The sequence below is a fragment of the Mercenaria mercenaria genome, chromosome 1 (genome assembly GCF_021730395.1).
Source record: "Mercenaria mercenaria strain notata chromosome 1, MADL_Memer_1, whole genome shotgun sequence".
Classification (NCBI taxonomy): domain Eukaryota; kingdom Metazoa; phylum Mollusca; class Bivalvia; order Venerida; family Veneridae; genus Mercenaria; species Mercenaria mercenaria.
Window position 1 is genome coordinate 3,441,497 of NC_069361.1, and position 17,595 is coordinate 3,459,091.

General features: G+C 35.6%; 1 protein-coding gene across 1 annotated transcript; it reads left to right on the top strand.

Annotated features, from left to right (window-relative positions):
- The first annotated feature begins 1,340 nt into the window (after positions 1–1,340).
- LOC123545153 (CCAAT/enhancer-binding protein zeta-like) lies at positions 1,341–17,589 on the top strand. Its single transcript, XM_053522215.1, has 13 exons — positions 1,341–1,391; positions 7,813–7,960; positions 8,295–8,437; positions 9,139–9,238; positions 9,778–9,910; positions 10,629–10,726; positions 11,209–11,263; positions 12,347–12,474; positions 13,606–13,770; positions 14,346–14,424; positions 16,203–16,251; positions 16,416–16,497; positions 17,285–17,589. The coding sequence occupies exons 1-13, from the start codon at positions 1,341–1,343 to the stop codon at positions 17,512–17,514; spliced, it is 1,461 nt and encodes a 486-aa protein (XP_053378190.1). The 3' UTR covers positions 17,515–17,589.
- Positions 17,590–17,595: the final 6 nt, after the last annotated feature.

A 17,595-nucleotide genomic window follows, 5' to 3' on the forward strand; every position in this document is an offset into this window, starting at 1 on the left:
GTCTTAAAATTTGAACAATTTTCAATTCAGAAATATTTCATAAGCTTGTTCCAAAACATTAACATCAGATTGATACTATGTTTTTTTATAAAATCCATACTTATATTTGAGCATTTAAGAACGGTAAGCACTTAAATGATTGACCACTGCTTTCTGGTTTTAACAAAAGCTTTCCATATTAAATTGACTTAAGTTGGAGTAAGACACATGACCTTCTCTTAAATATCATTGTATTTACTTACTTGTATTTCCTAATTAAACTTACCATTCCCAGATTAGACTCCTTAACTTATAGTTTGCATCTGGCATGTACATTTTCCGATACACACATCTCTACTTACTACTTGACCATCGAATTGGTGGACCTTACTGATACACTTATCCATAGACTTGATTAGCTTACGGATACAGACCCCTTTACTTACTACTTGACCATCAGGCATTGTTTGGCCCTTACTGATACACATATCTCTACTTACTACTTGACCTTAAGCTTACGGATACAGACACCTGTACTTACTACTTGACCATCAGGCATTGTTTGGTCTTACTGATACACATATCTCTACTTACTACTTGACCTTAAGCTTACGGATACAGACACCTGTACTTTAATACTACTTGATCACATTTTTTGTTTTACCGATACACCACCTGTTACATGCTACATTGTTTAGGCATACGATAGCAGTACTGCTACAACCATCAGCATTGCTTCATTAGGGTACTGATACACCACCTGTACTTGCTACATGACCATCAGGCATTGTTTAGGCATACTGATAGACACACCTGTGCTTACTACTTGACCGTCGGGCATTGTTAGGGCTTACCGATATAAACACCTGTACTTACTACTTGACCATCAGGCATTGTTAGGGCTTACCCATATAAACACCTGTGCTTACTACTTTACCATCAGGCATTGTTAGGGCTTACCCATATAAACGCCTGTACTTACTACTTTACCATCAGGCATTGTTAGGGCTTACCCATATAAACACCTGTACTTACTGCTTTACCATCAGGCTGTCAGACATTATTAGATCTTACCCATGTAAACACATGTAATTATGTCTTCCAGGTGAATATTGTTATTGGCCTGTCCGTATCGAACATTTTGGATTATGGTTAGCCATAACTGAAGAAACCATTTGACCTAGCCCTTAAATTCATATGTAAAGGGTGTGGGTCAACCGTCAAAATTAAGGACAGGTCCTGAGCAGGAAACATTTCCGATTAATAAGTAGAGAACTTACAGAATGTTACCCGTTCATTTTGGTCCGAAAGTGTCCTCTAACCATTCTTAGCCCTTGAAGGTCCATGAAACTGGGCTCAACATGATCACCTCTCCGAGCAATAAGCAAGAAATCACCTTGTCGGCTCAAAAGGTAATCAAAGGATATGATCATAAAGGTAGATTCCATCTATTGTTTAGGTTTACTCATCCCTGAAGGAAGGGGTACAAACTTGAAACAAATTTATATAACAAGAGAACCCAGTTACCCCCGAATGTGAAGTTCAAATTGGGCAAAGGTGAGATACCCCTTTCGACTTTTTTGTTAAACCCGTTGAAGGATTTTCTCAACATGGGCTGAAATGTCACCATCAAAGCTGTGAGAACTCTGAGCAGATGTTGGAAAGTCAAGGTGAATTGGGAAAGGTAGCCTGCCTTATTGATTATGACACTCCATCAAGTCAAGGTTCACATGAAACCTGAACAATTTACACCTATTTTAGATAACTAGAGAACCATGAGTACCCAGAGGTAAGTCAAGGAAATCTACATGCAAAGGTTTTAGCCTTCGATTTTGGTCACTCATTCCAAGCGACAGGATTCTAACTTGGCAAAATTCTCTCATAAACTAGAACATTGAACCAGAATGTTGCCATTCTAGGATCAAGGTCAGGTACAATTAGGTCAAAAGGTTGCCCTTCAATTTTGGGTCACTCTGTAAAGCAAGGTCGAAGGTTTCTGAAACTTGCAAATTTCCGTCATCAAATTGAGCAGAATCCAATGATGCAACCTTCGAGGAAGTGGTCAAGCAGGTAGTATTACCCTTTAGTACCGTTAAAGGGCAAGACAAAGGGGTGACAGGAAAACCATTTCATCTAATAACTTAGAACCTCTTACCAAAATTATCAAACTTTTAGACATGTTATGCAACGTAAATACCCTTATTGTTTTTGGGGCAAGACTTACCTTTAAAGTCAGATCTCATTGGCTTAGCATGGATAAGAAGTTTTGAGCAATAACTAGAACCATTGACAAATGAATGTTGAAACTTCATAGGATGATGAACATGCATTAGATGTACCCAGTATTGATTTGGGTGTTCGGTTATTAAAGGTCAAGGTCACAGTAGCCCTTTTTTCAATCATGTTTTGGAAATACTTGAGACCACGTTGACCTTGTAATGTTTGAACTTGATAAAGGAATGGAGCATATTGTGATGACGACTTTCTGTGGTCACTTGTCAAAGGTCAAGTTCGGGACCAAAAGTACTGAGACACTTTCCGAAGTGTATGAAATTTGGAGAATGCACTTAAAGAATCTAGGATCCCTAAATCAGCCACGTGCGGACCTTTGCAGTTTGCTCCTGACCAATAGAACTTCTTGCCTATAGAGGCATTTTGAGACATGGCTTTTACAAAAGTTTTCAGTTACTATTGTGTTAGGTTGTTAGCTTGCTCACAATCAAACAATTAGGGTACCAGTGGTAGGTCCTAAATAGATGTCAACATTGACACTTATTGACTTATTTAAAGCATGTATACAAAGACTAAAAACATTTGGAAAAGGTTGGAAGCAGGATTTTGAATCAACAGAGTGGAGGGGTTGATGGTCAAAAACGGTAGCATTCAAATATCCGTCGACCTTACCTCTCTAGGCTCCAATCTTGAAATCCCTTGAAAAGATTTCCATGTAATCTTGGTAGATATCTAGTCATCAAGGATTGCAGAACTCAAAAGTAGGTCAGCGGTCAATAATGCAAAATCAACTCAGATCAAAGGTTTTTTAAATTCCATTTATGCGTTTAGTCCCGAACCCCTTGGGAATTTATATAATTTAAGTCAGGTGCAGCACCCCATGAAGACTAGGTTCAGTCCTAAATAGAAAACCTTGACCTCATGGCAAGGCCAAACCTGGGAAAGTTATGAACTTCAATCTGTGTCCACTTGTATCTCTTAAACCCTTGAAGGTTTTCATCAAACTTGGGTCAAATGTAGCCTTCAAAACTGTGCAGAATCAAAATAAAAATTGGCTCTAAAGGTCACAATTCGTTCAAGGGTTTGAAGCTTCATCTTGATGTTCCATCTTGATCTCCTAATCCCTTCGAATTCTGGTCAAACCCGGGTCAAAAGAGCGTATCTAAAATCAGAAACCCAGCCCTCTAAGCCTCACTTTCAAGGATCTCTTATGAAAGGTTTAAGTTCTATCTTCTTGCGCTATATTTCAAACCGTCAACGGTTATAAAACTTGGGTCAAATGGTCATCATCAAAATCTTATGCACCTATGAATATTGTCAATCAATCTTACATAAATTAGTCAAAGTTTTATAATCATATATTGTCAGTTCATGTCTCCTAAACCCCTTGGGATTTTCAAAAATTTGAAATGAACAACTTACTCAAGAGGATGTGCAGAATCAGAGTCAGCGATCAGTTCAAGGTCACGTCAGTTTCTTTTTGTCAAAGGTTACCTCATATCTTTGTTTTACTGGGGATTTAGCTGTCTATCAGGCCCTTTTATATGTGTATTGTCGATTGTTTATTACAACTAGTAAATCGAGTTTAGACCACTAGTATGAACCTAAAACTGCTTAGTGTTCAATTCAAAAATTTACCTGGAAGTCCATGATAATTTTTAGAGGGATTGTATAAGTATTGAATTTAAACTAGAATTTTTTGATATTGTACATATTGGATAAACTTCATTAAAGCTGAAGGAATTTGCATGAAAGCCAGAAAGTATTGAGGATATTATTTATACACACCAGAATATTTTTCTCTCACATGTTTAGCTGTCCAGTACAGTTGTTAACCCTTTAGTTGATATTATTTGTTCCAGAAGCATGACCTATTTAATTCTTGGACCGTACATGGGCTTCATATTCAGCCTGAAGTTGTGCATTTTTCTGGAAGTTCCAGTCAGTAAGCTGAACTTGAAAACCATTGAAGTGCTAAAACATTTTGACCAATGTTAAAATATTTGACCTTGGTCATGAAATGTAGAGGACCTATATAGTTATGGTGATTGTCAAGTTGTTTAGGAGGTTTATTTAGCAGAATGGATTTCATCCCTAATTAGGAACCAGAGAACTTGAAAGGCCTAAAAGTTGTGAGGATACCTTATTTTTTAAAAAGTCACTCATTAAAAGGCCAAACCAGGGCCTAAATTAGATGAAGTTTACCATTTCTTGTCAGAATTTTACAAGCCCACTGACCAGATTTAGTTAGAATGTAATAGAGCATATTGACCCCGCACTTTTGATTATGTCAAAAGTGTCTAAGGTTATACCAGGCCCTTATATTAACCATTTACAGTCATAACTGTAGGAGAATTTACAGTGAAATTTAACTTAATTTGGGAGATCCTGCGCAGTAAGATTCCTCTAAACGTTTAGTCACTCTGTTAAAGTCAAGGAAAGGATGAACAGGAAAACCATTAAGGTAGATACTTAAAACTTCACCTTAATTCAAACTTTTATGGAGATTGTTCATAGACTAATCCCTATGGATTTTGGAGTTAAGGTCTTGCCCTAGGGCTAAATTTAAATTTTTTGTCAATAATTATACCACTTTTAAGAATGTTATAAGACTTCAGACATGCAAAACTGGGTTCTTTTTTATTCTCTAGACATAAGATTCCTCTACTCTAAACTGGATCGACTCCTATATGGCATCTGTAATCGAAAATATCAGTATTTTAGTTTTGTAATAATTTCCATATACCAGCTTGACCTGATGATTAGTCAGTTTATAAATTATGATCACCATTCCAGCTTTTAGCAACATCGCTGCAAGTATTTTGCCCCATCATTAAATTTACATTGTAGCTTTTTCACGGTCTCGGACAGAACTTCCTCATTCTTACAAATATTTCCCAACAAAACATATTGAATCATTCAGTGCTTTTTTCGGGAAACTGAGCAGCTATTGACTTCTTCCATAGGCTTTTATCGGGAGCTGCAATTTTTTGCCACAGCATCTCTGTAAAAATTTGGACTTTAATCATGCACAGATGGAAATATCCTCATTATATTACCAAGATTTAATTTCCTCACAAAACTAACTGTATTGTTATTGCCCATTTTTAATGAAAAAGTAAGATATTGCTAGCCCCAGGTTCCTCAATGTCGTTGAAAAGTGTTTGAAAGTTTTAACATCTCTTTAATCTCTTTTACAGTTGAAATCGGAGAGAGTTAATAATATCAAAGTGGTAGACCGGGAGAAAACTTCCCATAACTCGTTTCCTAAATTTGACATTCATATGAAAAAATTAGAGATTTGTTAAAGGTGTTATTAATAAATTCCTATTACATTAAGGCTTTTTCGGATTGAACCAAAATAGTATTTACTATCAAAATCTAAAAGGACAATTCCAGCTCGATTTGATTTTGCCCAGAAATTTTCTTTTTATTAGAATTTTTTTGTTTAAATTTTTCTAATTAAGACTACACTGTTCTATCAGGCTTTTCTTTTAAACTTAAATTTCTGTTACCATAAGAGTTCCCTCAAATGGGAAAATCCCCAAAAATTGATTTATTGGACAAATTAAGTTTTTTTTGTAATAAATTTTTGTTAAAATTTTGTAAAGAATATCTTTTACTATTAATTTTGACTTGAACATTCAAAATTAGTTCAATCTATCAAAATTCCACCAGGAGACACATTCCCATTAACTTTTGAATTTTAACAGAGTCAGGTCCTATTTACTGGTTATTATTTATTAAACTTTCAGACAAGCTATATGAAAATCGAGCGTGCACTTATGCAGATTTTTATGTAAATGTACATTAAATGTGTTGGCGTTAAAAATTTTTTAAGTCAATATTAATTTCATACAAAGTGTTGAGGAAAACCAGATTGTGTTTAACTACAAATACACAGGAACCAATCCATAACCTGATTTATTAATGACACGATATTTTAGACAAGAAATTTAGTATGTGTTTAAATTTTTAGTGCTCACTTCATATTCTATAAATTTACTTAATAAATAGTTTAAAATGTTTAAAAATCTAAGCAGAGACATTCCCATAGTTATTAGAATCTGTACAGAATCCCAAATTAGTTTTTGTAAATTTTTGATAATGTCAAAATCTGTTACTATCAAGCTTTTGACTTGAAAAAATATTTTTTTACCCTCAAAGTTACACCCGGAGAAAAAATCCCATACCTGTTTGAATTTTGCAGAAATTTTGTTCCCTTTTAACTTAATTTTTTGTTAAAATTTTGATAAAGTCAAAAATCTCTTTCTATTGAAGCTTTTTACTTGAAACCAAAAAAGTTTTTTATATCAAAGTTAACCCGGGGACACAATTCCATAACTCTGATTGAATTTTTTAAAAAGAGTTAGTCCCCCCTTTTTACTTGGGTTTTTTTTTACTGGGAAAGCCTTTAAATTTAGAGCAAGCACTGAGAAAATCGAGCGTGCTATCTTTTTGGGCAGCTTTGTTTTTAGTGAAAAAAAGCTTTTTAAATGGTTTAGTGGCAAAAAGAAAAATTTTTTAAATCTTGCTTTTAAAATTTTTAATTTAGGTGTTAGGAAAAACCAGATTTTTGTTTTATACACATGAAAAGGTAGGTTACCAAAGTTTATATATGCCTTCTTTATTAAATGCACAGACATATTTTAGACAAGAAATTTCAGTACTGTGTTCTATGTACATAGTGCTCACTTCATATTTTCATATATTCTGTAATAAATTGTTTGTTTGAAAATGTGGTTACAAATATCTAAGACTTTCTTTTTGGCAGATGCTCAGTAGTAATTAGCAAGTCTGTCCAGAATCAGCAGAAGAATGTTATTTATAGATATTTGATAAAAAATTGAAAAGAAAAATCAGCCGATTGGTTGAGATTACTTTCATAAATATGTCATCATGTCCTGATCGCATGAAAATAGAGGTCAATATTTCTGATCTCATTTGCCTTCTGTCTTGGATTCTGGTGTATTTTCCCAAATTCATACTGCACATTTTTCATGATGATCATGTTCAAAGGTAATTATGATTTACTCCTGTCTGTGTGTGTGTGTGTGTCCATCAGTCTGTCTCAAATGTTGTCCGCATTCCTCAAACGTTTCTCATTCAATCTTCACCAAACTTGAACAAAATGTTTTGCCAATAAGTTTTCAGCCAAGTTCGATAACAAGCCAAATTTGTCCAGGCACTTCGGAATTATGGCCCTTGAACCAAAAATACTGATGCCAGTGATACAGGTCTTGGTGCATGGTTGACTCAGATACATAATGGAGAAGAAATGCCAATCTAGATGATTAGGCAGTTGTGGAAAACATGCGCTTTTCTCGAAAGCAGCTCTAGTTTACATTCAAACACAACCAATCGGGGAGCAAAATTCATCTCTACTAATGCAAATACAGAGGGGCCTGGCCAGTGGTCAGAGTGAAAGAAAGACCCCAGAACTGTTAGAGAATTGTGGGTAGAAAACAAATTAATGCTAGTTCTGAATCCAGGAACACTGGTTAGGTTATCTGACCACAGATACATAATGAAATATTTGTTAAGAAAAAAGTTGTTCCCATATTAAACAAGGAAATGAACAAATATTTCTGTATTGCTTAGGAATCTGATGAGGAGGAACATTTTGTTGATGAACCAGATGAAGATGACACTGAAACACAGACTGGTCCTGCTGCTGAAGGTGTACCTGTCAAGAAGGAACCAGGAAAATACAAAAAACCATCCTGGGTGCACAGAGCTAATCTTAATCGTAGGATTATGTTTCTTTTTGGCAAAATTAATATAACCGTAAATATAAACATGAAATTGCTTTTCAAGAGGGTTGAGAATCTAAAAATGCCCTTGTTATTTTGGAAAGCTTTTTTCGAATCAGTCTCTGCTCTTCTCGTCCTGGTGTTTCATGACATACAGATTGAATGACCAATTCTTAATAATCCATTAGACCACAACTCATCTGATACTTGTTTCCCTGTGTATCAGGAAGCATTTAGAATACTTATCATGAATATAGTAGTTATATATACATCAGCTATCAGTTAGAACATTTTTGCAAAAGTTAAAGAATAAACATGTTTATGTTTTAGATAAATCAGAAAAAGTGGACTATGATCCATATCACAGGAACCCACAGTACTGTCATGCTGAGAATGAATGTATCTGGGAACTGGAAAATTTTACACTACACTATCATCCTTCTGTATCACTTTTTGCTAAACAAATACTCAAGGTAAGCTACGATTTAAACTGCATACTGAAATTTCTATACCACTTTGCTAAAGAAGTGCTTACAGGTAAACTATGATTTAAACATTTAAACTGTTTACTGGAATTTTTATCCTGCTTTGCTCAAGAAGAACTTTGGGGATGAAGGGGTGTTAAGTATTATTTAGATTGCGTACTGAAATTTCTGTCCCTCTTTGCTAAACTTGTTCCCAAGTTAAGTTATGATTTAAACTGCATACTGAAATTTCTATCCCTCTTTGCTAAACTTGTTCCCAAGTTAAGTTATGATTTAAACTGCTTACTGAAATTCCTACCACTGTTAACTAAATAAGTCTCCAAGGTAAGCTGTAATTTATACTTCATATCAACAGTTCTTTTACTGTCTGTTACACAGATACTCAATGTACACTATGTTATATACTGCATCTGAAATTTCTAACACAAGCTATCACTTATACTGCATATTGAAGTTCTATCACTGTTAAACAGATGTTCAGTGTAAACTAATAGAAACTACATACTGAAATTTTATCAGTGTTTCCTCAATAAATACTTAAGGGTAGCTGTTGATTAAGGATGTGAAGGGTTAAGTCATGTTTACCAAGGGGGGAAAACTGACCAGTTCTGCCATTTTCAAAAAAAAAAAAATGTCATTCTCAGCATCATTGAATTAATCAGTGTTTATAGCTATAGATTTAATTACAGGGAGAGATTGTTCAATACACAGGTGATCCCCTTCAGGACTTTACCCTCATTCGATTCCTCGACAGATTTGTCTACAAAAATCCGAAGAAGAAAGAACAGAGTAAGTACAAACATTAAAGGGGAAAAAACGGTATAACAAGTTTCATAAAACTGGTGAAATTTGTAAAAGTACAACATACTGGGAAACTTACACTTCTTTCACTGAGAAATCTTTGGTGAATGTTTAGCATGTAAGCCGGTTTTTCAAAAACTACTAGGTCAAATTTTTCAAAACTCCACACATGTCGATATATATTATTTTTCGCTTAAAAAATAATGTAATACATGACACAGCTGCTTTTCTGCATTTACATCCCGTTCAGTTTAGAGCTATTGTGAAACTGAAGTTACGTCTTTTGTTATTTAAAATGTTGCTAGTTTTTCTGAAGAAGGCCATATGTTGAAATGTCAACATAGTGTTTGTTTCATTCAAACTCCACTATTCAGTTTTCACAGAATTGCACCTCATTTTCAACTTTGAAAATTTTAGTAAAATTTTTGTAAGTAAGCTAGTATTGTGTGGGAGGGCTTCAAATAGGCAAGTGCTGTCATTAGACAGCTCTTGTATATATAAATAATAACTTAGTGAAATGCTTGCAGTTGAAGAGAAAGCAGTAAGTTTGTCTAGGAAACAGACTGTACCAACAGGTATCAAAGGACTGCCGGTAACCAGTGAACAGTTCTTAAGACTGGAAGAAAAGCGGGTACCAGCAGATGATGTTTTCTTACACAGGTCAGTGCAAATAATTTAGAAATATAAGAGCACATTTGGGCATTTTGATCTTCCTATTCTCCTCCAAAGTAATTGGGTCTTATATATTTTGTAGATTTGCACTTGCCCCATTTTTCTTTGCATCACATTCATCCATTCCCAGAAATTACTGTGTCAAACTCGTCACTCAGCACTTGGCAGGAGTAGTTCAAACAGATGATTGCCTGTCTTATATTGATATACATAATAAAAAGAATTTTGAAGGAATTTCAAATGGACCATTTTTCTCTGAGGTTAAGTCTTTATTTTGAGTTCTTAAGTATACTATAATAACCGGTGTATCGTATTTTGCCTCTAGTGGACCAGTTTTTACTACTGACTGCTAGCATCTGTTAACAGAAAAAGTTTGAAAGACTGATTTTCTCAGTATGAAGATATACATTTAGTTTCCGACTATATTTTGAATTAATAACAAAGTTTAACCCTTATAATGCAGGACACGATTGATTCTACCTTTGCGACCAGTGTAGATCATGATCAGCCTGTACATGTGTGCAGTCTTATCATGATCTGCACTGTTTGCCATTCAGTCAGTATCTTTTTGATAAGTACCCCTTTTAACAGTTAATGGTGCAGTCCAAATTGAAAGATGGACAAGGCCATTATAGAAATTTAGCAGGGTAAGGGTTAAATTTCTGTGAATGAGAAGCTTTAATATGTATTAACTGTGATATTACAGGTACTTCCAGCAAAAAGCTGTCAAAGATGAGAAAAAGTTGGAGGATGAAGACAGTGATGTTGAAAGTGTGACTGATGCTGAATTTGATGATTTCTTAGGTATGTGTTCCATTGAGTTGGTCATCAGAAAAGTGATTTAAGTAACTAGAAAGTGAGAATTGCAAATGCCAGTTTTTACAAGACTGCTTGACACACAGGAAGTTATTTTTTAACAGAGGCTTTGCTCTGCAGGTAACTGCACTTCAAAAGTCATGGTATTCTATAACTAGAAATAAAGAAGGCCTCAATAGTAGAATGGTTAAAAAATTTTGCCCTTTTGAGTTAGATCCCCATTTAGGAAGTTCAGTATTGTTCAGTGTGAGGAAGCTATCCAGCAGGCTTGTAGAAGGTGAATGTTTTACTCAGATACTCATGCCCATGCCAGAAATATTGTGTAAAGGGGCATCTTGGACCTTCCATAACAACAGAAGCTGCAGTATAGCCAAATGACTTGCTGGTTTGATTTAAACATCGAAGGGAAGTGAATAGTTAATTATGTATGATTAGATGAAGTTCACGCACATACTTATTTTACTTTTCAGACAAGTATGAGGGTCAGCTAGATGGACATGATTTCTCCAATATTGACTTCTCAAGGTAACATTTTATTTTTGATCCCAGTAGAATCTACTAATGACATGTGTTAAATTTGATAGACTGTGTTGCAGACTGTAGTAATTATCTTGTGTACCGGTATTATACAACACGAGTTCTGGGACCCGTTTCACAAAACTTCATAAGTTTCATCCTAAGTTCTCTCCTAAATATGAACTGTTAAAACAGGATATAACTTTTATCCTTTTTAAAAGGTTATAAATTCTCCTTTAGGTTAAATCTATCTTATTTTTGTTTGACTTTTTACTTCGGAGGGCAGTGTTTATGCTTCACTAGAGAGTGAACTTAATAGGGAGAAAGCACAAGACAGGAAAACAAGTTTCATGTTCAGTCCCATAAAGAAGTGATTGTTCATGGTTTGCCTACCGTCGATCCGTCATTGATCATCTACCTCCAAGTTGTCAGTTACTTACAGAGATCACATTAATACTTGTATCCAATTGAGAAGCATTTGTTAACTTAGGTCACCGCTGTAAGAATCAGTTCACAGTGGGAATGAACTTTTTTATACACCCGTCTCTGAAAGAGCGGGGCGTATTATGTGAACACCCGTGGCGGCAGTCGGCGTTCAAAGCATGTCTGCTGTCTAAGTCAAATAGTGTTCATCGGATCTTCACCAAACTTGCTGACAATGTTTATGGGCATAATATCTCGTCCAAGATCGATAACCAGCCAAATCATCCCAGGCACTCTTGGGTTATGGCCCTTGAACTCGAAAAACAGCGAATTTAACCTTGTCCGCTCTCTCAGTCCAAGTTTTCATTCGATCTTCACCAAATTTGCTGACAATGTTTGTGGGCATAATATCTCAGCCAAGTTCGATTACCAGCCAAATTGCTTAGACATTCTTGGGTTATGGCCCTTAAATTACTCAAAAAAACTGCGAATTTAGCCTTTTCAGCACTCTCAAGCCAAACAGTTTTCATCCGATCTTCATCAAACTTGCTGAAAATTTTTGTGGGCATAATATCTCAGCCAAGTACGATAACCACCAAAACGGCCCAAGGTTCTCTTCGATGACGGGCATATTTTGTGACAGTCTGGCACTTTTGTTCTATCTTTCAGTGAATTTGGTAAGAAGAAGATGAAAGGAGATAATGATGAAGATGATGACGATGATGATGACTTAGATGATGATCTCTCAGATGAAGAAATTGACTTTGAAGATGATGAATTGGCTAAAGCATTTAGAGGTAAATTTCTTTTCAATTATAAAGTAATTGATTGTTTTATTAACTTTTGTAAGGATAATTAATTTTTAGCTCGACTATTCATAGAATAGTGAGCTATTGCACTCGCCCATGCGTCGGCGTCCGCGTCGGCGTCCGCGTCCCGATTTTGGTTAAGGTTTTGTATGTAAGCTGGTATCTCAGTAACCACTTGTGGGAATGGATTGAAACTTCACACACTTATTCACTGTGACAAACTGACTTACATTGCACAGGTTCCATAACTCTATTTTGCTTTTTTACAAAATTATGCCCCTTTTTCGACTTAGAAATTTTTGGTTAAGGTTTTTTATGTAAGCTGGTAACTCAGTAACCACTTGTGGGAATGGATTGAAACTTCACACACTTATTCACTGTGATGAACTGATCTACATTGCACAGGTTCCATAACTCTATTTTGCTTTTTTACAAAATTATGCCCCTTTTTCGACTTAGAAATTTTTGGTTAAGGTTTTGTATGTAAGCTGGTATCTCAGTACTTACTAATGGGAATGGATTGAAACTTCACATACTTGTTCACTATCATGATCTGACATGCACTAAGCAAGTCCCATAACTCTACTCTCTTTTTTTTTCAAAATTATGCCCCTTTTTCGACTTAGCAGTTTTTGGTTAAATTTTTGTATGTAATCTGATATCTCAGTATCCACTAATTGGAATGGATTGAAACTTCACACACTTGTTCACTGTCATGATCTAACATGCACTGTGAGGGTCCCATAACTCTACTTGGCATTTTTACAAAATTATGCCCCTTTGACTTAGCAGTTTTTTGTTAAGTTTTTGTATGTAAGCTGGTATCTCAGTATCCACAAATTGGAAAGGATTGAAACTTCACACACTTGTTCACTGTCATGATATGACATGCAGTACAGAGGTTCAATACCTCTACTTTGCATTTTACAAAATTATGCCCCTTTTTCAACTTTTGTATTCATTCAATTGACAAGGCTGTTGAATAGTCGAGCGTTGCTGTCCTCCGACAGCTCTTGTTTTATGTTTGACTACAAAAAAGTGTCAAGAACCAAGATTTACATTTGAGCGTCATTTTAGACCTTATCCCCATATAATTATAATGTTAAATGTATGCTATAGATGAAATGGAAGGTGATGATAGTGAGGACAATGAAGATAGTGATGACGATGATGAAATGGGAGTCTTTGCTGATGCTGACAATTTTGCTGAGGAGTTTGCTAGTGATAATGAAGGGGAGCAAGGTGGCTTCAATGAAGAAGACATAGAATTTTCTGATGATGATGGTATGTATCTTAACAATTAGCCTGCTCCTGTTGCCGGCAAGTAATTCTGCCTTTGGGACCAGTGCAGACCAAGATCAGCCTGCACATCTGTGTAGGCTGATCATAGTCTGCACTGTTGGCTATTCAGTCAGTAAATTTTAAGTGAACATCCCTTCGGATAATGAATGGTTTTGCCCAAATTGAGTGATGGACGAGTCCATTTTTAAAAATTCAGCAGGCTAAAGGTTAAATAATAAATTAATTCCACTTGTTTCTGTTCCAGAGTATTTGTACTGAAGTCAGGTATTGTGAATGCCATGTGCCTGCATTATGATGTACTTTGTCATTGACATTTTGTTTCAGTCTGTAATTATCTCCTTAACCATTTTGTTTCAGTCTGTAACGAAGCCTTTTCACCAGAATATTTTTAATGAAGCCTTTGCACCAGAATATTTTTGGTTGATCCCTTCTCACTATTCAAAAAATTCTATTCTCTGCAGACTTCTGGTTGCCATGGCATTCTCTTGTCATTTTGTAAAGCAGTTTTTACAGCAGCCTTAGACAGTTAATTATCTTTTCAATTTTTTTGTTTTCAGACGATTTTGCAGATTTTATGCCCAAAGGTAAAAAGAGGAAAGCAGCAGAAGACACGCAGTCGGGGCTCAGGAAAGGGAAGTATGTATTTAGTTGAAATGATACATGCTAACTTAAATCAGACTACGTTTTCAATGTGGTGAAACAGTTTGATCAAAAATTTTTATATGACATTGAGAAATGAGAAATACAAACCAGGTGAAAACAAAGATATCCCTTGTAGATTTTTAGCTCACCTGAGCACAAAGTGCTGAAGGTGAGCTTTTGTGATCGCCCTGTTTCCGTCGTCGGCGGCGGTGTCAACAATTGGACTGTTAACACTCTAGAGGTCACAATTTTGGCCCAATCTTAATGAAACTTGGTCAGGATGTTACCCTCAATAAAATCTTGCACGAGTTCGATATTGGGACATCTGGGGTCAAAAACTAGGTCACCAGGTCGAATCAAAGGAAAAGCTTGTTAACACTAGAGGTCACAATTTTGGCCCAATCTTAATGAAACTTGGTCAGAATGTTACCCTCAATAAAATCTTGGACAAATTTGATATTGGGTCATCTGGGTTCAAAAACTAGGTCACCAGGTGAAATCAGAGGAAAAGCTTGTTAACACTAGAGGTCACATATTTGGGCCAATCTTAATGAAACTTGGTCAGAATGTTACCCTTAATAAAATCTTGGACGAGTTCGATATTGGATCATCTGGGGTCAAAAACTAGGTCACCAGGTCAAATCAAAGGAAATGCTTGTTAACACTAGAGATCACAATTTGGGCCCAATCTAAATAAAACTTGGTCAGAATGTTACTCTCAATAAAGTCTTGGACGAGTTTGATATTGGGTCATCCAGGGTCAAAAACTAGGTCACCAGGTCAGATAAAAAGAAAAAACTTGTTAACACTGTAGAGGCCACATTTATGACCATATCTGAATGAAACTTAGTCAGAATATTAATCTTGATGATTTATAGGTCATGTTCAAATCTGGGTCAGATGGGATCAAAGACTAGGTCACTAGGTCATTTCAAAGAAAAAGTTTGTTAACACTCTAGAGGCCACATTTATGACTGTATCTTCATGAAACTTAGTCAGAATGTTAATCTTGGTGATCTTTAGGTCAATGGTCGAATCTTGGTCATGTGGGGTAAAAAACTAGGTCACAGGGTCAGATCAAAGGAAAAGCTAGTTTACACTGTAGAGGCCACATTTATGACGGTATCTTAATGAAACTTGGTCAGAGCGTTAAGCTTGATTATCTATAGGTGAAGTTTAAATCTGGGTCAGGTGGGGTCAAAAAGTAGGTCACTAGGTCATTCAAAGGAAAAGCTTGTTAACACTCTTGAGGCCACATTTATGACTGTATCTTCTTCAAACTTAGTCAGAATGTTAATCTTGGTGATCTTTAGGTCAAGTTCAAATCTTGGTCATGCGGGGTCAAAAACTAGGTCACAGGGTCAAATCAAAGGAATAGCTATTCAACACTTTATGACCATATCTTAATGAAACCTGGTCAGAATGTTAATCTTGAATATCTTTAGGTCAGTAGATCAGGTGAGCGATGCAGGGCCTTCATGGCCCTCTTGTTTTTTATCATTTCAAAACTGTATTGGACCACTAGATTCTTTAAAAAAGTGTTTTTATGCCCTAATTGAGCTCACACACACACAAATGATAAGGAGTTGCTTTTATAGTTATAAACCAAGTGTCTTTAAAGTCTGTCAAGAATTGGTGTAAAACCAAAACCAAATTTAAAACAGAACTGTGCAGTGCATCACTTAAATGTGATGATGATAAGATCGTAAATCGCCAGTGACACAAAATTTTGTATTCATATTTCCATTACCCATACGAATATATAATTTCAGAAAATCCAAACACGGTGATGGAGGTGGTCTGTATGCAGCTGCTGAACAGGTAATACATTTGCTTGTTTCCTTCTTACAGAGATTTTAATTTTGCATTGAATATCCACATACTCCTACATGTAGCAAATCTCATTTATATAATGGTAAGTGTCTGCTAGAAATTTTAGTAGTTTGCTACCTATAAATGAACATGAAGTATGTTATTTGTTACAGTTTTCTGCAGTGATGGATGATACAGCAGGATCAAAGATGAACATGATTGGTTCAGATGCTCTCTCTAACACAGATAAAGCAGGTTTATTTTATGTTTTTCGGTGATTTATCGAAATATAACGGTGAATTATATCCTGATAAACTCACTGGCCACTCAGTGAAAATTATCAAATCTGATACCCGGATTAACGTCAAAAAGTTTACCGAGCGTACTGAAAGCCGGAAACAATATGATGATGACGTCGTTAAAATGACGTCATCTTTGCGATGCTTCCTGATAAAATTTCCCGCAAATTTCGACATTTTATTGAAATAAACACAACAAAAGTAGAGTTTTAGACATAAAATAAACAGAAAAATTGTTGGTATCGATGTAATATCACTGTAATTTCACTCGTGAACACCAAAAGTTGTTATTTTCACTCGTGGCTGCGCCACTCGTGAAAATATCACTTTTGGTGCCCACTCGGTGAAATTATAACGTGATATTACACCGAAACCAACAATTATCCTCTATATACACTATAGTCTACTCACTGCTTGCATCTGAAAGTGTGCCGACTACTTTTTATTGGAAAATAAAAGGATCTTCCCTTGATTTTTCAAAATATACTTTTAGGATAAATGGAAAACTCATAGAATGAAAGATTAGATTAGTCTAAAATTTGTGGTTAAGATTGAATTAGTGACAAAATGTTTAGTCACCGTAATGATGTTGTCACTGTTTTCTACCTTCACATTTTCATCAGTTATCTTCTAATTAGAATTAAACATAGTGCAAGCTGGTTTCATGAGGTAAAGCTTTGTTTTAATTAATGTGTGGATTCATTCAAGTTACTCGCTTATGGCAGTTACTTTCTGTTTTACAGATGTGAAACAGTTGAAATGGGAAGTTGAAAGAGATAGGTGGCTTAAAGGTGGAAATAAAAAACATTTTAAGAAGGGTGGTGGAAAGTTTTCAAAGAAAGGAGGGAATAGGCCTGGCGGAAAATCATGGCGTCAGAAAGGAAAACAGAAAGTTGGTGGCCCCCGGAAACCCCAGAGTGGGTCTGGAAAATGGAATAATAAACAGGGCAAAGCTAGGAAAGGCAAACGTTGAACTGTAACTGTGATACAGAGTTAAAGATCATAAGTGTTTTCAATAAATAAAGGAATAAAATGTAAAGTTTTTTAACCGTCT

Excerpts from the sequence above, each read along its gene's own strand:
- LOC123545153 (XM_053522215.1), top strand. The coding sequence starts at position 1,341 with ATGATCACCTCTCCGAGCAATAAGCAAGAAATCACCTTGTCGGCTCAA. Across the intron at positions 7,961-8,294 it reads GCACAGAGCTAATCTTAATC|ATAAATCAGAAAAAGTGGAC; the intron begins GTAGGATTATGT and ends TTTATGTTTTAG. Across the intron at positions 16,498-17,284 it reads CTCTAACACAGATAAAGCAG|ATGTGAAACAGTTGAAATGG; the intron begins GTTTATTTTATG and ends TCTGTTTTACAG.